Source organism: Lepidothrix coronata, unplaced genomic scaffold (assembly GCF_001604755.1).
Source record: "Lepidothrix coronata isolate B3197 unplaced genomic scaffold, Lepidothrix_coronata-1.0 Scaffold140, whole genome shotgun sequence".
Lineage (NCBI taxonomy): Eukaryota > Metazoa > Chordata > Aves > Passeriformes > Pipridae > Lepidothrix > Lepidothrix coronata.
In genome coordinates, this window is record NW_016690320.1 from 1874039 (window position 1) to 1900831 (window position 26793).

Consider the following 26793-nt stretch of genomic DNA (forward strand, 5'->3'; position numbering starts at 1 on the left):
AAGTCATGTGCTTGTCAACATCAGGAGATAAAAATATTTTACATAGCTTTGTGACTACCTGTACTGAATCACAAGAAACAAGCTACAATAGGCCTGCTCCAGAAGTAAGTAACAAGCAAATTAAATTAGTCTTCACTTGGTATGTTTTAACAAATTGTCTTTATCTTGGTTGAAAACAAAGTCCACAAATAAGTTTGTGGTTAAAATGAAAGTGGAAACATTCTATTAGAGGCATTTTGAGGGTTTTTTTATTGCTTTTGTGAAATGCTCTGAGCTTATATTTGTGTGCCCAGAAATTACTTTGAAATTCATGTGGGGGTTTTTTTCTGCTTTTATTTATAATGTTTTGAGCAATTAAGACCTTTTTGTAACCACTGAATTAACAGAAGTAACTTTTGTATTTTTTTCTTTACTAAAGTATCCAAACATGATAAGGAGTTCTAAATAAATTATATCAAGACCCTTGCAGACGTGAAGGTTAAGAGGGATATTAACAATAAATAGTGGTTTGATTGGAATTGTTCTGCATGTGAAGTAGAACAGGTTCATCTTGCTGCTCTTGAACTAAGACAAGACTTATTACATATTTGATCTCAGCAGAGAGCAAAATTATTGAAATAAGATTTACTTTTGTTTAGACTAGCAAACCAGGTTAAAGAAAATTACAGTGTTGAGCGATTCATCAGTTTTGAACTTGTATTTGAACCAAAGCTATACATTTTCATGTTCCAGAAGTTTTAATCTTTCCTTTGTAACATCTGAATCTAGAAAAGGGTTATTTTACTTTTTTAGTATTTTAATTTCTTGTTGCATAATTAAAGGCATTTCTCAGGCATATTGGAAAGAACTGTGTGGAAAAATAGTACAAAGGAGCCAAGGAACAAGATTTCACTGTAAGGTAGTGCTGAAAAGTTAGGAGTCACTGACACAATTGTCATATTTTTGCAGGCAGTACTTTTATCCATGCTAAGGATTCTCAACCTGTGTTATTGCTCTTCCTCATCCCCCTCCCCCCCCCACTTCTTTTTTGCTAGCTGTAAGAAAAGGTTAGGCTAGTTCTAAGAATCCTTTCTCAAATACCTACATTGACTATTAACGGTCTCTCCTGGGGTAAAAATTGTATACAGGTAAGGTTGCAAGACATTTGAAACCAATGCTTACCACAAAAAAACATGCAGAATGGCAGTACTGGATAGATGAACCTGAATTCCTTGTGGCTCAGTGTGCTGGAATAAAACATACAATACTATATCAAGAACATTAAATGCATCAGTTCTGTGGACAAAATGTGTTTTGGAGTACAGAGGACTGGAAGAAGAGCACTTACATGTACTAAAAAGCTTTGGCATTTAGAGTAAAAATCCAAATTATCACCTTTTAAGGACATAATAAGTACATTCAAATGAAGATTATTTGGTCAGTTTAAACCAACCACTGATAAAAATACCTGGCTACTACTCTTGCAATTAAGTGTCTGATTCTTTGACAGCTAGGTATAATTTTGCCAGTAATTCACCAATTTGTTTTCTGTAATAAGACACAATAGATAGTGTGGATGAGAAGCTGAGATTCTCTAAGTGCACATTTGTATCTAGGAAGTAACAGTCACCTCTGCTAATACAACTTTACACAGTTTCCCATGTCAGCTTTTGGGGATTATTGCAAAACTTGTATCATGGGAAACAAACAGGTTCTTACAAGACTAAGGGAGGTTAAAAAGTCCTAAACCCAACAGAGCTACATTCAGTTTTAAGTTGGAGTGTAAGAAGAAATGGCATTTCTGGTCTTGCTACTATTTTGCTGCATCCTGTTACTACTGTAGTCTAATACCATTTATTGTTTAGTATTTATTTACTCTATTTTTTCTTGTCTGAAAGTGTCTCTCTTGTTTAATCTACAGCTAATTCTGATGCTTTAGAAAAAGCTTACCTTCTACTTCTCAGCTTAAGATGAGAAATACATAAGGCATGCCTTATGATAGTCAAGAGCTGTGTGCAGACTTGGGAATGGAGTAAGTTTTAGAGGCCTAAGAACCTCTTATCTTATTGGAGATGTACTAAACAACCAATGAAATGGTGTTTTCATTTACAGACATCTAGTAAACACAGTATCCTAATTAGTTCTGCTGTTGCTTAAACACCTGCTAGGTGATTGAGTGTTGGTTTGGGTTTTTTTCTCTTTCATTTTTCATTGCAGTTCATGCCGAATTATTTTATTCTTTAAGGGTCTAATCAATTCTAAAAACACATGTTTAGTAACTGTACAACAAGTAGTATTACATAAAATTCTAGGAACTTGTTCTATAATTGACTGCGTTTCTTGGAGTGTTTGAATAGTTTAGTTTCTATCACTTAACCCAAATACTGTGCTTATTTGTTCTGGAGAGGACTTGACCCTTCAAAAGAACACAACCAGTAAGAGGTAGTAGTTTCATTTAGGAGAAATTACCTGTACACCACCACTGTCCAGATCACAGCCGTTAGAAAGATGCGGTATCTTTTTGGTGCCAGCACACAGCCATGAATAAAGAAGGGCAGGTGGGCACCCAGGATGACTGGTAGTCCCTGAGTGAAGTACCAGTGCCAAGGATGAGATCCATAAAATGTTCCTAAATTCTGCAGCACGTTGAATTTCAAGAAGTTCAGCTGAACCAGTACCCACTGGGAGATGGAGGGAGAGTTAAATACAAATCCAAAGTCAAACCCGACAGCTACATTGAATTACACTGGTCTTAAATGATACAATGTTTTCATTCACACTTCGGGGATTTTTTTTTCCTCTTAAGACTCATCATGGACTTCCTATATATTCAGCAATTAAACACAGAAGTGTGTAAGTTTGTTGGTAACTCTTGATAGCTGAACATACTAATTTATGTAACAGTCCATCATTTGAAATAACTGTGAAGTCCGTGTTTAAAGGTTTGTGGCTTAGGATATATGTAGAGATCAGAGGGCAGACACTGTCACAGAAACAAGTCAGAGAGTCTGAAACATCCATTAATGTTAAAATACTAAACCCCAGCCTTCTTCTTATAAGTCAAGTTTAAAACAGCTTACCTCACCAAAAAACACACGGTCAATTATTAAAGAGGTTCCTACTGTGACCAATCTGCAAAAATGGAAAGTTCGTTGCACTGATATTGCCTGAATTGCTTTTGTATCTTCTCCAGATAGTTGTCAAAACTCCCTGATTCCTAATATTTTTGAGATTGTCCATACTCGTGGCCATTTTACAGGGGCTACTTGTTATCACCCGGTATCCTTGGCACAATCCCAGATTAAGGTGGAGTGCTGTTCATTGTCTCACCCTCATGCAATCTTTCCTAGTGCTATTTTGCAGAATATAAATCAACGTAAAGGAAACATGCCCCTTCTTTTGCAAAAAGATGCTATTTGTTCCCTTGTTTTTTTAGATGGAATCAGCATTTTGGGGTTGTCTGCCTTTGCAGTGGTAAAACCAATCTTAAAATGTAGCTGTGCACAGTCACAGTTTAAATTCAGAAAGAACTTACCCAACTGGAATGCAGTTTTTTAGGATAAGGTCTGCTTTCCTCTGTTCTTGCAAAAAATGACTGAAGACCAAAGGCATCCACGGGATAACAGCAGTGGGACGAATAACAATTGCAAGTGCTACCAAAGCTAAATATTTGCAACTAGAAGGAAGAACATAAAAAACCCAGAAGCTTAGCAAAAGGTTTGGTCAATTCTTTTGCAGATAGTGACATTTCAACAACTGAAATACTGTCATGTCTCTGACCAGAAGGGTTTCATACTATGGTTAACTTTGATTCTCTCAGTGCAGATACTCAGTTTTACTTGGAAGGCTGGAACTATAGAATTGCTTTATTAGCTTTAAAATAGATGGCTGGTAAAGAAAGTTGTGACCACACATTCACCTATATCTGAACCCCAACAAAGCTTTTGTTATCTTTTCCCAAGTTACCTCATATTCCAGTTGTTTAAAATAAAGCTTCCCATAAAGTCATACTTTGCATAAGGAAACTGGGGAATAGTTAATTTTACATACAAGCTATAACATGACCTCAAAAAAATCTTTAGAGGAAATACAGTAATGTTCCTTCCATGAGCTACGGCTCCTGCTACGTGAATGAGGTGGCTTTGGTTGCTTTAGATTTGAAGATAAAAGCTAGCATTTTAAACAATATTATCCCAAGCCAAAATTGATCAGTAATGTTAGGAGAAAGTTTCTCACCTGTTTCCCATCTTGGAACCTTTTATTGGATAGTAAGAAAGAGCAAAAATGGTAAGAATAGTTTCCATGGTGTTTGTGAGAGTTCTGGTACAGGAATACCATGTAAACCAGGAACACAGTTGGCAGAAGAACTGGAAATATGAACAACATGTTAAAACAAGTTCACCTAAATGAAGGTGGTAATTCTTCAAGGTATGACTTATCAATTTGCTGTTGTTTACATTGCAAAACCAGTGTTTATTAACGTGCATATTTCGTTAAAGGCTGTGACTCACCACACACTTCGCTGTTTCTGCATTTTCAAGGTGTTGTACTAACGAGTAAAGCTTCACATCAGCAAAAGCAGCCAGCACTGCTTGAGCAAGCCTAGGGACCCAGATCTGTGTAAGCAGAGAGAAAACTGTACTCGCAACAAACCAAGTTAAATTCCAGGTTCTAAGAGAGGACTACTGAATTATTGAACGACTGTTCAGGTATGGAAATAGTGATTAGTGAATATTCTCTATAGATTTTTATGATTTTAAAAAAGAAAGGGTCCTTGGGTAGGACTAGTATTTCTGCCAAAACAGAGAATATCTGAAGTTCAACTGAAAGCATTCAGAGATGGAAAGTAGAATTCTTTGCCATTCATCTCCAGTAGAAACCAAAGGGGCTGGTGTTGGTTAGTTGTTGTTAGTGAGTTTAGTACAAATATATATTGTTAAATGCTTAGGCAAACTGAACCACTGAGCAATTATGATGCAGTGGCAAACCCTATCAGTCTGAAACTCCGGGAGATTGATGGAGGACAAGAATAATCCTCTGCAATCGCAGGCATCAGTGCTGTGACTGGGGATCTATGAGTGAGTTCTGCCTCTACGGGAAACACGTGCTCATTCATCTCTAGTTGCCAGATTCAAGGCTTTGCATTTCACCTGGACAATGATAAAAATACTCTGTGTTTAAATGCAATGCTTTTACTCACCAGCAGCTGCACATCATCCTTGCCCAGCACCTGTAACGCTTTGTAGATGCTTGCAAAGATCAGAGGGTACGCGTAGCCCCTTAAGCTATTTGCCCACTCCCAAGTCAGGTAACCATAATTATGAATATTAAGGATCACGAACAATTGAAACGAAAAGCTTCACTCGAGCTGTCCCGGTCGAGACATTTCCTTTCGGGCCAGAAGCGGTGGGGTATTTACTGCTGGTCAAGCCAACACTTCACTGCCGTGGAAACCTGTCCCCGAGCCTGGAAACCTGTCCCCGAGCTCTCCCCCGCTCCAAGCACCGCGGGGGCCGCGTCCCCTCCGTCCCGCGGGGAACGATGCCGGGAGCGCGGAGGCCGCGGCCCGCGAAGGATATTTGAAGACCATGCGATGCGCCACCTCCAGCGACTGCCAGTACTCGTCCGGGACGAAGCTGGTCCGGACGAGGACGCAGTTGAGCGCCCGCAGCGCCACGGCGAGCGCCACCAGCGGTGCGGGCGCGGCGACACCTGCGGGGGGAGGCCGGTCCGTCACGGGCCCCTCCGGGGCCGCGCCCCGTCCCTCCCCGCCCGGCCCGGCCCGGCCCCCCTTACCGGCGCCTCGCTGCGCGGCGGCCCCGCCGGGGGAGCTGTACAGCACCGAGCGGCGTTTGCGGAGCCGCACCGCCTCCGGCATCGGGGCGGGAGCCTCGCTCCGCCGGGGCATGCGCGACCCGGGGGCGGGACAGCGCCGCCACTTCCGTCCGGTCACCGCAGGCGGCGGGGCCGGCGCTCCGAGGTGTCCCGCGGTTCAGGTGAGGGCCGCGGGCCGCCGTGTGTGTCCGTGCCGGGGCGGAGCTGCCCGTGCCCGCTCGCTGTCCCCGCGCTCCCCGCTGTCCCCGCGGTCCCCGGGCCGGAGGAGCCGCCGCGGCGCCCCGGCAGCGTGTCCGTGAGCACCGCCCGGCCATGTGGGGGCGGCTGCCGCCGCAGCACGTGGCCGTGGCCGTGGCGCTCGGCGTGGCCAGCGGGCTCTACATCTACGGCCCGCTCTTCCAGCCGCCCCCGGGCCCGCACACGCCCGAGGGCACCGCGGGGCCGCCGCCGACAGCCACGGCTGGCAAGAGGCCCTGAGGGGACCCTGTGAGCCGCAGCGCCCCCCGGGCGCCGTGTCCGGGTCCCGCCTCGCAGCCCGAGCGCCGCCCGCCGCTGGAGATGGAGCCTGGAACGGAGTCACCGCGACCGTCACCTGCCGGGGACTGTCCTTCCCGAGCGCCGCTGCAGCCCGGCCCCGCATGGAGCCATCCGCCTGCTGAACCTGTACCCGCGTCCGTGTGTGTTTGGTACCAGCCTTAAGGACGTGTTGGCCCGTGAATGTTGACATGTGTATAAAGTTATGAATGTCTGAAAGTGTGTCCTCACGTCTAAGTTAATATAGTAACTCCAGGGAACTGGAAAAAGAAAGGCATTGTTGTACAGTTACATTTCATAGGTTTTCTTGAATTGCCTCTGATTTGACTCTTCAAGTGATAAATACCATCTTTATCTGCTTCTCACGGTTTCAGTTCTTAATATGTCAGCTGGGAATGCAGTTGTAGGGATGGCTGGGAAAGGAACTGCACCCAAAGTTGTTGTCCTTAGCTTATAGTCATACCTGTCTGTATGTACATACACACGTGTACCACACGTGCACATACACTTCTTTAATTCCTGACAACGAGGTTACATTGGCTGTTTAACAGATGTCTGCCTGAAAAACAGGTTATACTTGGAGAAGAGCCTCAGCATGTAGCTCAGAAGGACAGTATGACTCTTGCAATAGGTGTGGAGTAGTCTGACAGAACAGAATCTGAGACTCAGGGAAAGTAGATCAGTAGATATGTCAATACTTCAATAAATCTAAAAAGAAATCAAAACCAGCAGTTCTTGGGACAAACTTCTGTCAGGTTTTGGTTTTAACACAGAATCTTGTTTGGACAGCATGAGAGAAGAAATCCTTTCCTTGGATGTCTTTTTATTTTAAGTCAAGAACGATGTGATAGTGAGATGCAGTGGATAGACTTTATAGAAGCTGAGATGAGAGGACAGCGGTAGAAGGTGGACTGGGACGTGCAGCTGAGTGCAGTAATTTTAGATTGGACATGACATTACACAGGTAGTGGCTTTAAACTGGGAGAGGGCAGGTTTAGATTAGATATTAGGAAGAAATTTTTTACAGCGAGGGTGGTGAGGCCCTGGCACAGTTGCCCAGAGAAGCTGTGGATGCCCCATCCCTGAAGGTGTTCAAGGCCAGGTTGGGTGGGGCTTGGAGCAACCTGGTCTAGTAAAAGATGTCTGCCCATGGTGGGGGCTGTTTGGAAAAAGATGGTCTTTAAAGTCCTTTCCAACCCAAACCATTCCATGATTCTATGCAGAAATGCCACAAAAGTTCTGTGCAAATACTACTGCAGTGAGTCCAGCAGCTTCCTTTATTTACAATACTACTGTATATTGAAAAGGTTATTTTGAAGAGGTGTAACTCAAGTCTAGTCGGCACTTTTTTTGTAAGTATAATTGCTGGAATTGTCCATAAAGGTGGCAATTGATTTTGAAAAGGCTTAGGAAAGAGGGTATCTGGTGCAGATGGAAAGGGTTATTGATGCAACTGAGCGTAAGACTCTGCTTGCTGGATTCTTGAGACTGCTGGATTTAAAGAGAGCGGAGAGGACTTGTCAGACAGGCAGCCAGCAGGCGGCAGGAAAAACTCACTAAACCCGCAGTGGTGGGCATTAACCAGGCACCGCGCATTTTCTCTCTAAAACCTGCTTTGCCTCTCATGAATTTTTATTAAACGGCGCAAGATCTTCCAGAAAAGCGAGGCGGAGGAGAAGGGCTGAGCAGCCAGCCCGGTTAATGACAGACGAGCATCGCCGGCTCTGCCCCGGGGGCCGCGCCCGCCCAGGTGCCCGCGGCGGGGGGAGCGGGGCCGGGACACGCCGGGGCGGTGCTGCCCGGCCCCCGCCCGCCCCTACCTCGGGCCTTACGGGAAGTGATGTTGCCTTGACGGAAAAGACACGGTTGCAGCCCGAAAAGGGGCAGGTGCGGCGGACGCGGCGCTGCGGGAGCCCCGGCGGCCGGGGGAGGTGAGCGGGGAGGAGGCAGCGCAGGGAGCGGGGAGGGGGTCGGGGGCTGCAGGGGGGGCGGCTCCGCTGAAAGGGGTTAAAAATAGGGGTCTGGGGATGGGGGGTCTGGGCAGGGAACTCGGAGTACCGGGGCTCCGTGGGGCTGCCCCACCGCCCAGCCCCGCTCCACATCCCGCTCCTCCAAAGCAGCGCCCCGGGGGGCTTTAACAAAGGGAGGTAAAATCGTGAGATAAAAGGGAAAAGGCTGAAGCCTCGGCCTTTCGACTGCCCCGCATGTGCTGAGCTTCACAGCTGCTGCCGTGAACGCGGTGACACTAATCCCTCTCAGGCCTTCGCGTGTAGCAGCTGTAGGACCTGCAAGTTTCCCACTGCTACCGACCTGCGTTTCTTTTTTTCACAAAAGAGAACTGGATGGCATGTCTGATTTAAATTTGAAAAAAAAAAAAAGGCTTTAAAAATGGTAAGTCGTTGAGGAAGCAGTGTGCTTTATCTGCTTAGCCAGAACTTAAATCTTATATTTGAGTATCAGCAGATCTGTTGCTTCTTTCTGAACACTGCATGTTTATCTGACAGGCTGCTTGCTGGGAAGGTTCAGAAGGTCTCCTCAGCCTGATTTGCCATGCTTGGGCTAAACTAAGGCTTTGATGATCTTGGATCTAAGGAAAGCTAAGTCCATCAGAAAAGCATATTGTTTTTTCTAGCTCTGTAAGTAACTAGAGTACACTAATATATAAGAGGTATTTTGGTGGTAGCAAAATATAAAGGACATGCCTAGAACTGTCAAAACCACTCAATTTTTATCACTTCTTGGAGATGCATCAGGAGTATTTTGAGTTTTCTGGTCCTCAAACACTTTCCCTAATGGTTAGTTCTTATGAGTTTTTCATCAGGAAAACATATGGACATGTTTTGAGTTAGGAGTTCTGCTAGGTGTTACTGGCAAGGTGATGTTTTTCTATACTTAAAATTTTTATCAAAACTCTACAACATTTATTCTTGCTGCCTCTTCTTGGAAATTTAATCTTAGGTAGACATCTCCTCTCAGCCCTTCTTTCTCTTCATAGACTTTACTTCTGTGACTGTTCCAAGAATTTCCCAGCCAGGGAACAGCATATAGTACAATATGCATTTCAAATGTTGATATGTAAATGTAGGAGTAGTATTTGTGATGCTAAATGGATGTCTCAAAAGCATGGTTAAAATGATGGATAAAAGAACAGCATGTTCCTGTGTTTCTTGTTCAGGGTTCTAATTTTACATCTGCTTAATCTCTTGCACAAAGGAGTTTGGGAGAGGGGGTGTGCTACAACTTACACTGTTTTATTTTTACAGTTAATTAAATTTCTCATCAGCATGCAGATATCTAAAACCAGACTGTAAGTTTGTTTTACTACTATCACTAAACATGGGAACACATTATTTTATCACTTGGCTACACATTTCCTTTTCTTTCAAAAAGAAGATAAGTTGAGATAAAAGAATTTTTAAGTAGCTTTTGGCTTTTACAGAAACAAGTATTAAAAGCAGTAATCCTTGTGTGCCTTTGAATTCCTGGTTGTTCTGTTACTGCCAGGTATCTGCTGTGCTGGTGCAGATCAACACCATTACTAAAAGCAGTTGGTCATAGTCAACAGAGGGGTAGTTAGAATTTAATTTAAAACCAGACAAAATTGGCAATAGAGGTGGACTATAAAGAATGACAACTCTTTTTCCCCTGCTGATGTCTCAGCCAATAATTAAGTTGCATTTAAAATGTATTAAATACATGATTTAAATAGTTAATCATCAAATGTTCCCTTCTCTATTAAAACTGCATTATTGTACTCCTCTGCATGTGTGATCTGGCCCTGCAGAGGGTTACTTAGATATTTATAGCAAACCATGTGCTGGGCTGGGCATATGCAGTGCTCAGGAAGTTCCTTTTGCTCCTCTTGTCTTGCAGATACCACTCATGCTGCAGATACAATCATGTTTACAGCATTGGCAGCAAACATGGCTAAAACGTTGTTTAAGTACAGCATGGTTTGAGAAATCCTTACCTAAAAGGCAGCTTTTTATAGCAGAAACACATTTTTTTTCTATTTATACAAGTATATTCTATTCCCAGTTTTCTCTGGGAATAGCATCTGGTTATGAGATTTCTTTTCCTCGTTTCTTTTGTTCCTCCTCTTAATCAGAACTGCATCCCTGTCAGAAGGCAGGACTAACTTGAATTGCATTAAATCAGCTGAGATCTTACCCTTTTATCTTCAGTGGAGGTAAAACCGTAGTCCTAGACTTGACTTTCTTTCCTGGAACATCCTTATATTGTTTAGTTATCATACATAATACAGCAGAATTTACTTTTGATTGTTGTAATAAGTAGTCTCAGTGCTTGTGATTTATTTTCCAATCTAATAAGCTTTGAAGATTAAGTTATGGCATATAGATTAAAATATGACATATAAGCTGCATAATTTTTTCCTGTGATGTTGATGTGGCTTCAAGGGGTTGAAAACGCTCTGGTATATGTGACAGTTTTGCATAGTACCAGGTGGTGGAATCCTTTTCACAGACTGGCCAGCACTTTGGAGCTCACCTAACAAGTTCTTCAGTATTTTAAACTACTACTTTTATGACTCTGAAGATAATATCAAAGTGTAAACCAATGCATTGCTATTTCCCGAGTTTCCAAACCCATTTCCCATAGCTGTTCCCTTTCTTTCTGTCTGATACATTTACTGATGTGAAATGGGTAAAAATAAAGCATATTAGAAAAAGGCACTTCTGGAAGACAATGTGAAGACTGGTACTAAGGCAGCAAAGGGACAGGGAGCAGCAATGAAGATGCAAACTTAGCAGGAGGAATACAGCTTTTCTAGAAATTTGTGGTTTGCAGTGGACAAGAGAAGTTGATATATATATGTGAGCAGTGTTTTTAAATTAAAAGTCAAATTTATGGGCACTTGCAAATAGTATTTTAAAAACAACGCTATACTTCTGCAGTAATTCTTTGTGTAAAGGCAATATGTGAACTTAAAGACTGTAAGGAGTATAGATAGCTGAAATATTTTATATGCAAATAAACACTGGATGGGTTTAAGGACACTGCTATGAAGACCAAGTAGCTGATTCCAGACTAACTTTGGAGTTTGTCATTGCAGTTTTACACCTGTGTACAGCTATCAGTTTAAAAGGCAATAACAGGGTAAAGGAATAAATAGCAAAACAGATAAAACCTCTAAATCTTGAGTAATACTTAGTTTCAGGTAAAATGTGCTCCGTGGGTGGAAGTAATGTCTTTTATTAGACCAGCTTATTTTGTTGGAAAGGGTAGGTAAGGCCCTTTCTGGTTTGAATTAGAAAGAGCAGAATGCAAAACAAAGCTGAAAACCATTGATACACTGTTTTTACAGTACTTTTATTAGGCATGTGTCGTTAGAAGGTGATGAAGGTTCTCTTGTGAGAAGTATTGTTGCTTTAAAGGCATCCTCCCATTTCTAATTAAACACTTCAAAGTGGCAGTGCTGTCCCAGGAGCTGCTGTACAGCCATGAAAGGGAACAGCATGTGCTCTCCAAAGTCAGCCCAGTCTCACTCTGAAGGCCTAGCTCATTATTTTCATAACTGTGGGATAGTTCATTTGGTCTCTTATCATTCAAAGAGCTGTAAGGAAAACAGTTGCTCTGTGGACTGAAAGGAAGAAAACAATTCTTTCCAGTAACATCCTTGGAGAACGGGAATATTTGGACTAGACTGAAGGCTGCTCTTAGTGATAAAGACTAATAATGCATGTATGTTGGGTAGGAGGAAAAGAAAAGCTGATTCCTTTTTATGATTAAAAAATGCAAGGTTTCTGTTTTTCTAGTGTGTCTCTGCCAGTCTTGCTGGTATAATCCCTGCTGGTAATTGCATGACTGTCACAGATTGTGGTGGATTTTGAAAATTTCAGGATATCATTCAAAGCTAGTAATTTTAGGAGTTGCTCGTGCAGTGAAACTGTTTTGTGAGAGGTTTGCATGGGATGAATTGCCGTTAATTGCCAATGGTTGGTGCTTTCCAAGTCTGCTTTGAAGCCTAGCTAACATTTAGAATGTGGATTTTAGCAAAAAGTAGGATAATTGGGGTCTTTTTGTGGTGGTTTGGTTTTTTTTTTTTGATTGCAAAGGTTAATCATAATTCTTCTCCTCCCGGTTGTTTTGTTCCAAACCAAACTTTATGCATGGCTGAATATGACCCAACATACAGGTATGAGGTTATGTTCTAGCCCTGCTGGTATCATCCGTTTCCAGCAAAGTGTTTCTCATCCAGCACTTTCAGATCCTGTGTACATGCTCCACTGACTTTCTCCTCTAACAGTGATTCAACTTGGCAGGTCTTTTCTGTTGGGGCATGAACTATCTGACTATACTTAATTTTTCCATATTTTTTCTTGCACTGGAATGGTGTCAGGATAGACATCTCTGTACAGAGATGGTGTCAACCAAGTTTGAAGATAGTACTGTCTGATTTGATTGTATTTCTTCTGAATTTGATAGCAACATTCTCATAATTTTAGTTTGGATAAATGTAGCCCTAAATTGGACTTGTTAAAGTAGTATTTTTTATGTTCTTTATCTGTGAACTAGAAGAGGTGACTATAAATCTTTATTTGATAGTTTTCTAGAACTGTCAGTTTGGATATAGCCCCCAATGCCCAGGACAGGGCCTGAGATCCTGCTGTGTGTCAGTAGGAGCTGCAGAGCAGGCTTTGGAAGGCTTGTGAAAAGAACTGGCTGCAAAAGTAGAATCATGCTTTTTAGTAGGTTTTAAAACACAAGATCAACCCCCCCAGATTTGAACTGCTAAGACAGTAAAACTCAACTACTTTTTATTCTATTCACTCTTAGTAATAGATGTGCTTAAATTTCATTTGCTTTTAAATAGGAAATGTCTTTAAATCCAACTTGAAAGTAAATGTAAAATTGAATGACTGTCCCAGTATGTGCTGCAGCACGTACAACTTGGCCTGCTGGTGGGTGCCCCTTCCAGAACTGGAAAGCTGTAGTGCCAGGTTTCAGGAGAGGCAGACATCTGACTCTTTCCTTTATTCAGCTGCCAATTTTTCACAACATGTGTAGGAAGTACATATCTTTGTGGCTTCTTCCCCTCTGTAAAGGAGCATTAAGTGATCAGCAGATTCAAATGTTGGGGAGAAGGCAGAAATAACAGAAATTCAATGTCTCTGCCCCTCTGTAATAAGCTTTGTTTCCTTCAGAAACCAGGCTAAGAGGCATGTCCTCATTTCAGCTTTGGTTTTTGCATTGCAAATTTGGAGCTTTGCTCCAAGAAGTCCTTATTGCATTCATAATCTCCAGTGTAGTGTGTTGAGCCTTAGGGAATTTTTCTCCAGACTGGCATCCTGAGGGATCTTGAAGAATGGGAGCAGTAACATTTTTAGTAATTGGGAATCACACAGGGACAGGAACAGGGCCAGTGGGACTCAAAGACCTACTTTGGTAATGTACTCCAGAATCACCACATCTACAAGCCCACCCATTCCTCCTGCACACCCTGAAGTAAGGGAGATCAACCAGTCAGGTTAGTTCACCTAGGGAGGCACTATATAAATGGGAAAATGAAAGAGATCTAATGTTGATGATGCTCATGATTTAAGAAATGGTAGAGAAAAATATGTATCACAGGTGTTTAGTTAAGTTTCATGTGCTTCATTGTATGGAAGATCAAACAATAATATACAGCAAAAGCAATACTTTGCTGTAGCTCAGAAGCAGCAGACTTCTCTGTCTGTCACATAGTGCACATAACAAGCCTTTCCATTTTTCCTCCTCCAGATTTGTAGTGGTAAAAAACCACTGTTGTCAGCTTGTGAGGAGAAGGAAGGACCACTTGCCCTAATAAGAAGATTTACAAAAGATGTGAACAGGGTCTTCTTGTACTGGAAAGAAAACCCAGCTCTGCTGAGATGAGTTTTAAAAAGCAGTGTCTTTAACGTGGCAGTGACATGTTGGATGCCAAGAAAAAACACATATCAATTAGGCTTAAGCATGAATAAAACTATGAAGGAAACTTTCAAAACTGTATTTATTACAGGAGTGTAAAGCAGTGAAAATAATTTCTAAGGAAGCTGTAGTGCACTTGTTCCTTTAAATTGGTAGAGCAGCTTCCTGTAAAGCTCCTATGTTTTCTAATTAAAAAAAATACACTTAGTCATCAACCCTTCTAAGTAGATAAAGATCACTGATCTAAAATGAGATCTGTAGCTCTTCAGAGTGAAGATAGAGACATCAGATTATTACCATGTTTTTACAGCTTCTTACCCAAACAGCAGGCAGTGCTGTTCTAGGTGTTCTCTTCATGCAGTCAGGCACCCACTTCACAAGTCTTATGAAATGTGAACTGCCATGAATCTCACAGAGGAGCTGTAGCATGTCTAGTAATTCATCCATCTTTAGGTTAAGTACTTCTCTTTTTAGTACAGATTATGTAATTTGAATAGTGTGAATGTTGCCAAGATGTCGTTTCCTACATGCAAAAGGATCAAATTTGTTCATTTCAGTCAGAATGAATAATCATGTTTGTTCATGCACATTTTAAACTTTTTTTCACCATTTATTGGTGTTTTAGCATCTTATGGACCAATGGTTTATCTCTTGAAATGCTAAAAGAAAGCTCTGTCACCATTACTAGAAATTGCCTAGATTGGCTTACAGCTGAAAGAACAAAATGTGGAAACTTTATTTTAATCTATAGTATTACTAAATATTTAGCAGATGTGCCTTTCGGGTAGCAGGAAGGCCTGTCTGACCTTTCATTTTAATCACTGAAGGGATATTTCATGGTTTGGTTCTAGCAAAGATCAGCTATTACAGTTCTGGTGTGAAAGTTGATCTTCTGAGTGTGGGTTGTCTTTTCGTTGTTTTTTTTTTTTTTCCTGGAAGGATATTGGTGAGGGGAAAGCATAAGAAAAATTCCATGTAGAGGATTTTGTCTCCTCCTTTAGGATCTTTTTAGTCTTTCAGGTCTTGAGGTATGGACTTGTTACTGTATTTATAGACTCCTGTAGCAGTACGTAGCAAACTTCAAGGGAACAACTATAATTCTGTTTTACAGTTGTAGGAGTCTGCCTGTACCAATTAATACATTCATATTTTTCCTATTTACTTTTTTCTCATTGCTTCTTTTTGTATTTTGTAGGGTATTTTTCTGTGCTCTGGCTGTTCTTGAAGTTTGCTGTCATATGTGTCCCAGTGGCTGTTTTTCCCCCCTCTTGCATTTTTAAAGTTTCCTCTTCGATTGCCAGTAGAGGTTTTGTGTCACAGATCAGATTTGTGGATGCCAACAAATAAAATTACCCTTTGCTGCCTTTTGATTGGTTTTCATTCCATAGACTTGCAGCTCATCTAAAGAATGCACATGTGAAAACTATGGATGTTGGTAAAAGCATAGTGAGTTTTTAGTGTGTGTTGGAAAAAACCATTACCTGGTCAGAGTGCTGAAGAGGAGACCTCCACCAGAGTTGGGTAACTGGGGAGTGGGGAGAGCAGAGGCACTTGGCATTGATGTTAGGCACAGCTTTTGGCTTTGAAAACAGAGATGTGTTCTGTAGTATTATTTGAAATGGGCTATTAATAGATCCAATTCTGCCCCTATTTCTTTCTCCAGTGGCAGATCTCTTAATTTCTGCAGACAGGTAACAATCCAGCATTTTCTAGAGGAAACACCTGCTACAGGATAGTTTGGACACCTGCAGTTTTTCTCAGGAGCATGGAATGTATGAAGGCAAATATTCTGATGCTTGTAACGAAGAATACTCCACACTGTTCATTGTGTTTAACTCCTCAAATTTCCTCCTAAATTCCTAGGCTTGTATAGCATAGAAAATTTTTACAAGTAGACCATAAATTCCATGCATTCAGATCACCTTGTTCATACAACCTGTTCATAAAACTTGCTTGTAAAACCGTTGGGAAGATTTAATAACTAAATAGGTGGCTGTTCCTTTGTAGAGCTGTGGCTTTAAAATACATTTCACAATTTCAGGACTTTACTGGTGTAATTTTGATCCCCAGCATAAATGAAGAAGATGTCCAAGGTCTTCTAACCCCCCTAAGGTTCGGGGAGCAGTGAGGGGAAGGCTCACCTTGGGCTGGCTGCAGTGGTTCCTGTTCCAGCTGCTGTAGGTTTGGGTGTGCTTCCTGCCACCGCTGCAGGGTTGGCTCAGCTGCTCCCGCAGCATTTGCTGAGAAGCTGCAAAAGTGTTAGTTTGTAAACAGAGACTATATGTAACCCAGCACTGATGTCCTCCCAGGTTATAAACCGAGGCCCTGTGTTTTGGTAGTAACTCTGCAGTTTGAAATCAGTGTAACTTCACCCTCAAAAGAGAAGATTTATTTCAGCTGTACTTTTCTAGCATAGTCTTACTGTTTTGGAAAAAGCCCTTGCTTGGAAGGGGAAAGGGAAAATTAGTTGATATTCTTTACACCAAGTTGGTAAGAGGAAAGTTGAACAGCCTCATTTCATCCTTAAAAATCTGAAATCTGGGGATTATGAACTATATGAATTATGATTTATGAACTGCTTTCCCATTAAAGATGGCAAAAATCTTTCCATGGGGAAGAGTTTGAACTGCATTTACATTGCTGGTTGAGACTTCCAGACAGACAGTATATGTAGTCACCCCCCAGGGCTGTTTGCAACATGGCAGAAGAGTTATTGCTTTGTCTGTCAACACTTCTTATCCTGTTCCTCCTTCTGCACTCTGGAGCAGTTAGCAGAAATTCTAGGGTGCTTGTGGTCTGAATATTTCTTCACAGTTAAGCAAATGTGCTGGTATTGATCAGGGAAGCAGTTAAAGCTTAAAAATATGCACGTTGCTGAAAATTGAACACAATTTTTTTTCTTACTGTATGTGGAAGCAAGAAAAGGCACTTCTATGTTCTTCTAAAACTGGTGAAATTTATAGAAGATTGAATTGAGCCAAGGATGGTTAGACTTTTTAAAATTACAACCTGTAACTAAATGTCAAAGAAATCAATTTTAGTTAATTCTGGAAAAATACTAAGGCAGGGCATGAAAAAGTGTTCCAGCTCTGTGTGACAGAACTGAGATGTTCACCAGGGAAAAGACAAGAAAAAATTGCTTTGATTCACATGAAAGGAGGCGAGATAGTTGAGCATTGAAACAAGTGAATGAAGGAGCTTGTGGAGTTGTCTTTGTTACTGGTAGATGAATGCATTAAGGATATGTTAAATGTAGCAGGCTGTCTGTGGCACTTCTTAAATTATAAGACTGGAGAGTAGTCTTAGAAACCTTCCTGATTTCCTTACTTTGCTGCTCTTGAAGCACCGTGAGAAAAGAAACTGAGACGAGAAAGGGCTGTGCAAGGTGACTCATCTGTACAGGCTTGTCTGCTAAATCTTACATGGTGAGTGCAAAACTCGCTTTGTTTGCACCTTTCAATCCTCTGCTGTGAGTGCCTGCAGTGTCCAGGGTGTCTGTGAGGGGGGACAAGGCCTTGTGGTGACTGCAGGTGGCTGTGCAGGTCCTCTCTCATCCCTTGGACCCAGCACAGGGCCCCCCATCCAGCGAGTGCTTTGGTGCAGCCACCAGTGTTGTAAAGGGGCCAGATGTGTGAGTCCTGCCTGTTGGGGGCCTGTGTTAACAGATTTGCTGTTGAGAAAGAGTTGGTTTACATATAAAACAATAACTTTATTTTCTTAAATTTATTTAAATGTCTAAAACGTCTGCATGTGTCTCTTAGGATTGTGCAGGGACAGGAAGCTTGCCTGTTTAGCTGCAATGGTCCAGAAAGTTTCTGGCAACATCATCACTCTGGTCTTTAGTTGGAACTTGTTGCCATCCAGAGTGGTTCAGCAGAAAGGACTGGACATGGAGGCCTACAAAGCCCTGTAGTCCTGCTGCCACTGCCCTCTCAAATCCTTCCAGCTCCCTCTCACACGGTCTCACTCTGGTGCCCATGCCAATTTTGTTATCACTAATTTTCCTGCTATCTGTAAAGGTGTAAAATAAAACCAGGCTGATAAAAAACCAGTTTGGGAAACTTTCAGTGTTCACTGTGTTTCATTATAGTAGACTACTGCGTTTGCTGTATTTTACTTTATTTTTTTTTTATAGAAAACTTAGAAAAAGTTGCAATTACACACTGCAACTTCCTCTCCTTACAACAAGAAAGAAGAAGGTCAGTAGTTTGTGCAGAAGTTCGATGTGTATTACCTGGTTTAGGGAGATCTAGTTAGCTACGTTGCTTGGTTTTAAAAGGAGGAAAAGAGATCACTTGATCGGTCAGCAAGACCACATGACAAGCAGCTGAATGTAATTAGGTGGGGAGGGTGCTTGTGTGGGGCTGGCAGCTTCCTACATCCGTGCAAATGTTAGAGCTACTAGTCTGAACTACACTGTTTTGGTTTTGTTTTCTTTCTCTGCTGATACTACCTGTAGATGAGAAATGGCTCTTTTTGCATGACTATGGTATTCGAGACATCTGAGCTGTGTCAGGAAACTTGTCACTGAAACACTCTTGGAAAACTACAGATCTGTTCACAGCTGTTAAGTATAGGTATGTAACCACTTTCTCTTTTTTATTCATTTTCGTAAGAGTTATTGCATTGTTTTCCTTGAGCTGACTGTTGTGTGCCAGCTATTCCTCCATTAAGATCTTTGAAACAATGTCACTGTACTTTAACAAACTGCCTGGACTACATTGATTTTGAGAGACAGTTCAGCATTGCTGCATCATCATGTTCTAGAGGGAAAAGTAAACTTATGGCTGGGGAGGACACTGGCTTATGGAATACATAGGCTTTGGGTTTAAATGACAAAACTGCAGCTTTTTTTGGTATGGATTTAGTAACTGCTTTTCACAAAAAAATCAATCAAATTTAAAGACAAACCAGGGTAAGTTTATTAATGAAATTAAATGACTGCAGTCATTACAAGTGACCAGTATCTAGATTGAGTAGCCATAAAGTGCCCATTCTGGTCCCAAGTCATCAAACTACATTTTGTTCTGTGTTAAGTCAAACTTGTTCTGCAGTTAGAAGGTGGAATTAGACCTCTGATAGTAAAGTGTGCTGTGCAAGTAACATTCATAATACTGAACAAAGTAACGCAGTATTTTTCAATGTTGTAGTTCTTGAATTTTTTTCCCGCTCTATTTCTTGCTGTGTTCCCATCAGCATTTAAAGATAAATTATACTCAATAAAACAGTCCTTTAGAATCGTGGGTTTTTTAACTGGGTTGTGCACCAAGATGTTTGTTCTCATGTATACTAAATGGATGATAAAAGGAATAAAAGTGGTGTGTTGCACAGTCTGTTATTTTTAATTAGCAAAAGAAATTGAACAGCAAGGAACCATGAGAGCTCATCTAGTTCACATTCCATGTTCAATCATATAGTAATGAATTGAATCTTAAAATTAATTATGGTAAAAACAGTATGAGGGTGGGATGTTATTACTGTGTTTTGTATCTCCTCTGGAAGAAACTCAAAATGTACATACCCATCTGACTAAGTCATTCCTTGTCACCCCAAGCATGAATTTGTAATCAGGCATCCTTTCTGGCTCATGTGTTTGCCAGCATTTTTCTAATCATGGACCAAAACTCCAGTCTTTGTAGACTGTAAATAACCAAGAAGGAGTTGTTCAGAGAACAGAAACTTCTGTGGGAAGGTCACAAGGCTTTGCCAGGGTTTTAATTGATGTCTACCATAGATTATCTTAAGATGAGTTTTCTAGTCCTGATCATCACTGGTTGACTTTTGTGTATGGAAAAGAAGTGAGAAATACATAAATGTAGTTAAATAGATATGTGTTGCTGCTGTTTCTTTATGGTCATCCCCAATGTATGAAAAGATTATATAAAATAACTGGGGAAAAGGATTTTTGTGAACATTGATGCTTGGCTTAGTGTTTTTGTTTTTTTCTGTGCTATGCTGGATGGATTGGTTGTCATAGCTGCTTCAATGTAATTTATTGTTATATAAAGCTTTCAATTATTGCATTACATGTGCATTTTGAATGTGTGTTACAGAAACTAATTTCTAGCACATTTAGGTAGTGATTTCTAATAACCTAAGTTGCTTGAGAATTAAATATTGATAATGTTGAGATACTGTTGTACAGAGCAAAACAATATTCTACCACCCTTTCCCTCACCATACTGCCATGGGATTTCAGTATATTTGCATATTTCCAGCATGTCTTTTATTTACAGCACTATCTTAAAATATCCTTAGAAATTGAGCCTGGTAAAAACAAACTGGGAATCTACTTCAGCTGGAGTTCTTCCAACGTGTCACTAACAATGGCATTAAAGAGAAATTGTAATTTTTTTTGCCTTTAGAAAAAAGACAAACCCACAAAAATTCTGAAACTGTACAAAACTTAAAACAATGAACTCAAAAAATCTTGAAAGCAGTTAATTGAAAAGGATCTGCCATGTATCCTAGTACAATGAGAGAAATAAGCTTTAGACAATGGGAAGGAGAAAAAGGAGTAACTTTTATTTGGTCTAAAGTGTTTTACTTCATAACTAGGAAATAGTATAGCTCCTGCTTCTGAATTTTGTTTAAACATTGTGTGATAGGGATAAAATGTCTTTAAAAAAAAATCGGTTTTGATACACTGTGATACAGCTGTTGATAGAAGCAAGCTGGGATCTTGGTGAGGAGGGAATCCTCTGAGAGTGAGTGGGTTGGGGTATGTTATCATAGCTCCACTATGCAAACTGAGATTTTCTTTCTTCTCATACTTAATTTGCTTTTACTGGAATCTCATTACTGGATTCTTAGTTCCTTCTATAGTAAATCAGATGCATTGATTTAAAATCAAACCAAATGCTGCAAGCCAAACCTAGTCTTTTAATAGAAGATGAAACAGCAGCACCTACTTTATTGAGTCTCTTCAAATAGAAACTCTTGTGGGACAATATCATTACATACTCCCTGTTTCTTGTGACTTGTGCATAGATGAATAGGTTCTTTCATATCTGCTTACCCTTTATGTCCCATTCTTCATTTCAGAGGGTTGATGCCTTTCTCAGTCATAATGTAGAATGTAAAAAATTGCAAACTGTTATATGAAGTTGGTTTGCCAGTTTGCATGAGATTTTTGGATTCTTCATAAGTATTCAGTGTTTATATTTGGAGTTAAGCCAAGACAGCACAGTCTGTATCCACTGTGGTGTGATAACTACACACGCCTTTCCTTGACACAGTTTTCTACAGGGAATGTGCTCTGCTTGGATCAGTTAGAGCAGTCTGACTGGCAATTTATTTTCTTTGCGTAACTTTATATATTTTTTTCTGGAACTTGGGTCATAGAGGTGGTTGTTCTGTAATCCTGCTGCTGCTAAGCCATTTATTAGCTATAGCAGAACCATTCTGAATTTTAATTGAAGACTTCTGAGGGGAGAGGTAGGAAATTGCCTGTTACTTGCAGGTCAGTTAAAGTGAAACTGTGCTATGTCTGCAGGAAATGTTATGAAAGAATTTAGGAAGGCATCTACAGCAGGAAAAGCTGGCAACAGCTGCCAGGTTACAGCCAGGGCTGTTACTCTACAGCCATCTTGGGACCCTCCCTGCATCTGTAAATAACTAAAAGGAATAGTATGGGCAAACTGTGGCATTACACTTTGTGCTGCTTTTTGCTTTCCTTGCAGGGCTCATACATGACAAGAATGAGTATAAGAAATTCTAGTTTGCTGTGCTGTTTATCTGAGCAGTCTTTGCTGTATATCAGGATTTAGCTATAATTCATGCTTTAATATGGGATTCTGATCAGAGCAGTGAGATAAATAGTGTTGGCAACTCAGGTTGAAAAACAGCAGCCTTTTTTGAATGGAAGCTTTGTGTTGTGCAGTTCAGCCTGCTTAATCGGTGCTTCGTTTGAATTATGCCCTCCCTGAGGCTCTAGAAAAGAAACTGTGCTAGGAAATGATTTGAAGCAAACCTTTTGCCAAAGCACTGTCTGGGTATTTTGGCAAACTGCAGGACCTCAGTAGAAAGCTTGGGCAGTGTTAATACCTACTGCAGTTCTGGAGCTGTTCAAGAGAAGATTTGGTGAAAGTAGAGGGTTGGTTTTCAATTCTTGAAAGAAACCCACCCAAAACCTGTAGTTTCGGCTTTGCTTTGTTGGAAGAGTTCAAGTGACACTTCTGAGCCACAGGCATGCTTGAAATGGCTGTCTTGCTGTCACAGCTGAAGATTTCTGTGAAGATTTCTGTTTTGCTGTCACACATTAGTAACTTCCTGAATAGAACAGGTTGTGGCCTATTAAATACCGCCTATTTCAGGCAGAAGTGGTGTTTTATTATGTAATGACAAGTTCAGTTATGCCCAGAGTATTGTCAGCAAGTTATTTCTAACCTTTCCATAGCATTTATGAAACATGGAAGTGTCACAAATGCTTATGATTTCCAGACATGTTCACTAAAAAATCCTGCCCAATACTGGCTGAAAATCTCTCTCTCAGACTGTAGCTATTACAGACTCTGAAATCAAAGGCTCAGTTTCTTTTTGAGACCTCTTAGGGGCAGATTATTCACAACTGACACCCATCTCTCAAATTCTTTGAAGTGTCATGCTGCCAGCCTGCAGTGCCCTGACTGTCCCCACACGGCAGCATGATGTGGGGTAGGCCCAGTGAGCTTGGCACCTGCAAGGTGGTTTTTAAAAGTTTGGGAGAAGTGAATGCTAGCTGTGACCCTCAGTTTTATCTGTCTGGATAGGATACATCCTTCCCTCTCTGTCCATGTGTACCACTTCCCTGCTTAGCATCTCTGACTCTCCTGTGACACTGGATTGGAAATTACAGAGTAGAAGGAATAACCTTTTCCAGTTGCTGGACAGAGTTTTTCTTAACTGACAGTATCCCTTTCTTTCCCAAAGATAACTACAAACTTATTTTGTCCTTTTGGCTAGATCCATTTAAGAAACCCCTCTGATTAAATATTTGCACAAATAACTTTTTATTATTCCTAAAGTCATGCCTGATATCTATAGACTATAGACTTTTTCCACTCATTAGAAATGGATATGGATTAGTTGTTCAGTCAGTAACTTTTGATGATCAGTAAGTTTTCTGGGGAACAGGATGTTTTCACTGGTTGTTGGAAGTGTGATCTGACACATCAGTCCTTCTCTAAAAGGCCTTGTGGTCAGCTGTTTTCAGAATAACTTCTGAGGGACCTAAAAATCTTTGGTCATCTAAGTAATGAGAAAACATTTAACTTGCTGAGAAATAAATAGCAAAAACCAAATGTAAGAAATCCTCTATACTGTGACTAGTTATGTTATAGTTAGGAAAGACCACAATATTCCAGAAAAGCAATAATGCTAAAGAATGATAGCAGCTGCCAAAAAAAAGAGAAAGTTTTGTTGTATCTTCCAGTCAAAAACCAGGGTTAGCAAGGAAAAGAATTTACCTCCTATGAAAAACAAAAGAAGCTGGTATTTCCCAATCCGAGGGATGAAAAGGTGGATTAAATTCTGCATTGAAATTCTTTCCCGCCTCACCCCTTTGTAAGCTCACCCACATCATATTAGATGAATGATGCAGTTTTATAGCCCCATTTGTATCGTGTGGGCTTCACTTCCTAACAATCACTAGGAGGTATCTTCAGGTTGTCTGTTGTCTGACCTCCTCCACTGACTTTTAATTGACCTAATCATGATAATTTATTTTTGCCAGATTATGTCCCTCTAATGTAGCTTGTGTCTTGTATCCTTTGTAAGCTTGTCAGTGTGACCTCTTGAAGAATTATTTTTTGTGTTCCAGGTATCTGGTCTATGAGATGAGGTGGAAGGTAACTGAGAACTTTCCTGTTCTGAAGGAGAAATATTTATGTTATTTTTCTTAAAGAAGCTGTAAATATTTTCTTCTGGCTATTTACAATGTGTGCTTTAATGGGCTTAAATGAGGAATCTGGCCTCACAAATAGGTGTTGCAGCCTACTGAATCACCCATCTAGGCAGAGCATAAAATATACTTATTTTAGCAGGAGTATCTGCACGTTTACCTTGAGATGCTGCTTCATTCATATTCTACCTGCACATATGAAACTGCTTCCTTTTTCAGTTTTTACATTTTTAACCTTTTTCTTTTTATTCCTCTTATTCTGCTTTTTCATGTGTTCGTTTAGTCTAGCTGTCTGCTGGAGGTTTTTACCTCCTGGAAAACTAAATCATTCCTTAAAAGAAAGACTCAATTCTATGATACTATGTAATCCATATTATCTTCCCCTTTATCCTTCAGTGGCTATTTCTGAGGGCAGAAATAGAAGTTTACTCTTTTTTCTGACCCTTCTGGAGTTGAAAGTGTTGCTGAATGAGTAGGTGGTCGAACTCCTGGATATTTCTCTCCAGCTTTGTGGGTGAAATCCTCATGGCTCCTGTTTTGTCTCAAAGAGTTGGAAACTGTAAATCAGTGTAGGACTGTCATTCATAATTCCTTGATACTGTCAAGAGCAGGTGCAGTGCAGTGATATGTTACAAATGTTAAGGTTAGGCTGTGAGTAAGCAGGGAGGTGGGTCCCAAAGTGGTCGGAATTGTCACATTAAGGAAGGATGCTGGGCATCACTCCGAATTTCCTGTTTTAAAGTCAGTGGAAAAGCATGGCATGTTAACTTGTAAGCCATCGTGGCTTAATGTATTCATTAGAGAAAGAACTGAATGGTTGAGATGGAGCAAGTAGTATGGAACTGTTTAAAACAAATTTAAAAATTCTTGCTTTATTTTGCCCAGTGTATTCTGGAATTTATTTGCATTATACAGATGTTTGCTTCACTGCTCTGACTTGAAAGCAGCTTCTGATGAGAGTGCAAAGAGGTAACTCATGAGGCAAAAGCTCTTGTTCCCAGGAGGGGTACAGGTCCTCTGAGAAAGTTCAACTGCTTCCATCACATACCATTGCAACTCTTTGTTTATCTGCAGTATTTTCTTACCATGAAGCATGAAAATGTTAGAAACTGATGAGGGAATAGAGAGGATGCTGTGCTTTTTACAGAGAAATTGAAACCACACAGAGATCTGTATGAGGAGTGTTGGACTATCATCTGCAACGTTCCTGGGTTTATTTTTCATTTTTCTCCAGTTCCGTGCTGCTTTTCATTCCTTTATGTAACTGAGCCATTCTTTGAAATCCAGCCTTCTTGTTGTTGGTTTGGTGATGCTGAAATGCAAATACAGTTGCAAAACTAAATGTTTTTTCATTTCCTTTCTTCTCCATTCCTAGTTTCCCCTGGTTTTCTGGAAACAAAATCCAGAATCTGCTGTTTCCTTGCCTGGCCTGTTGTGCAAGGTTCTTACCTCATTTGCAAACCTGTTGCTTCTCTTTTGTGCCCTCTTTCTGGGTAGGATCATGATTTTATGCCTGGCATCTCCCATTATAACTCATTCTCACAGTGCTTTGTGTGCCTGTCAGTTCTTCTTGCCTCTGCAAAATGCTGCAGTTGCAGTGATGCTGACAAATGGTCATAGAGCACCTTCTGCTGAGTTACAGTGACATCAGCATTTGGAGGCTAAAACCTCACAGCCTATTTTTTTTTGTACCTATTTTTGCAGACTCCTGTATGTACCTTGAGCACCCTTAAAATTACTTAGATCTTTCTGAGAAAGAGACAATCTTTAGGCATTGATCCTGCAATTCCTCTACAGGTGAAACTAAAATGATTGTAACAGTAAAATGTCAGGTAAAGCAATTGAGAGTAACCAAAAGATGAATGCTTAGAGCACCTGAAACTCTTCCTCTCGTTTGTGAGAGGAAGGGCTATGTTCCTTCTTGTTATTTATGTTACAGAAAAGCCCCAGAAGTCACAGAAAGTGTCATTTTGGCCAAAACTAAAGCAAGCCAGGTCATATATTTTCCTAAGAAGACAAAACCAGTGCAGCTCAGAACATTTCAGTGAAGTGCTTATTTATTAAATCTCTTCCACCAGCAGAGCAGTTACTTGAGTTAATAAAAATTATTGTCATCATTTGCTTATATTACATTTGTACATATCTGGCAGCTTTTAACAAAAGGCACTTCTGATGAAGCGTTGACTAAGCAGGAACATGATTTAACTCTGTCTCTTGTTTCGATAGAGCTGGCAAGTGTCTGGTGCTGACCAGTTCTTCAAGCATTAAGGTGCTGCTGGAGCCTTAGAGCAGGGTGAGGCCGTTCTCTGTGCTCACCCACGCTAGGCAAGAATGTGGTTACTGCTTTGCTGGAGTGTCATGGGAGTGCTGGTGTGACAGGATTAGTGAATTTACAGGTCCAGATCACTTTCTCAGTTCTTCTGCTGTGACAGATGAAGTGACACATAAAACAGCTGTTGAAGTTGTTCTAAGGTTGTGTAGTGCCTGGGTGAAAAATTTTTGTAGTATGAATTTATGTGCACTTGCAGAATGATCAAATCTGTCTGAATGCATTATTGCCATATGCTTGTATTTACACAATATCCACTGAGAGATGTGCAGTATCTTCCTTTTCTGTCTGTGTGGGATTTGCCCAATGCCCATGTCAACCCTCT

The 26793-nt window shown here is 40.8% G+C and overlaps 2 protein-coding genes and 1 long non-coding RNA gene across 7 annotated transcripts in view; 1 reads left to right on the forward strand and 2 right to left on the reverse strand.

Annotated features, from left to right (window-relative positions):
* Positions 1-5672, reverse strand: part of PIGB (phosphatidylinositol glycan anchor biosynthesis class B) — an 8565-nt gene extending 2893 nt beyond the window's left edge. Inside the window, exons 1-8 of one of the 2 annotated variants that reach the window (XM_017827461.1) lie at positions 5559-5672; positions 5180-5297; positions 4491-4595; positions 4216-4346; positions 3515-3655; positions 3060-3111; positions 2449-2660; positions 1162-1226 (exon numbers count right to left, since the gene is read on the reverse strand). In XM_017827461.1, the coding sequence (XP_017682950.1) occupies positions 1162-1226; positions 2449-2660; positions 3060-3111; positions 3515-3655; positions 4216-4346; positions 4491-4595; positions 5180-5297; positions 5559-5569 (835 nt within the window). In that variant the 5' untranslated portion in view covers positions 5570-5672. Of the gene's footprint in view, positions 1-1161; positions 1227-2448; positions 2661-3059; positions 3112-3514; positions 3656-4215; positions 4347-4490; positions 4596-5179; positions 5442-5558 lie in introns of those variants that run through there. The other variant, XM_017827462.1, reaches the window with a different exon arrangement.
* Positions 5673-5914: 242 nt separating this feature from the next.
* Positions 5915-26793, forward strand: part of RAB27A (RAB27A, member RAS oncogene family) — a 33124-nt gene continuing 12245 nt past the window's right edge. The window contains exons 1-2 of one of the 4 annotated variants that reach the window (XM_017827467.1): positions 8171-8279; positions 18719-18836. The gene's annotated coding sequence lies outside the window, so the exon portion shown is untranslated. Of the gene's footprint in view, positions 5976-8170; positions 8280-8852; positions 8985-18718; positions 18837-26793 lie in introns of those variants that run through there. The other 3 variants (XM_017827471.1, XM_017827472.1, XM_017827470.1) reach the window with 3 other exon arrangements.
* On the reverse strand, positions 25369-25743 carry LOC108503496. The gene is made up of 2 exons (XR_001876849.1): positions 25589-25743; positions 25369-25451 (listed from the first exon to the last, which is right to left on the reverse strand). It is a non-coding gene; the product is annotated as an uncharacterized LOC108503496 (long non-coding RNA).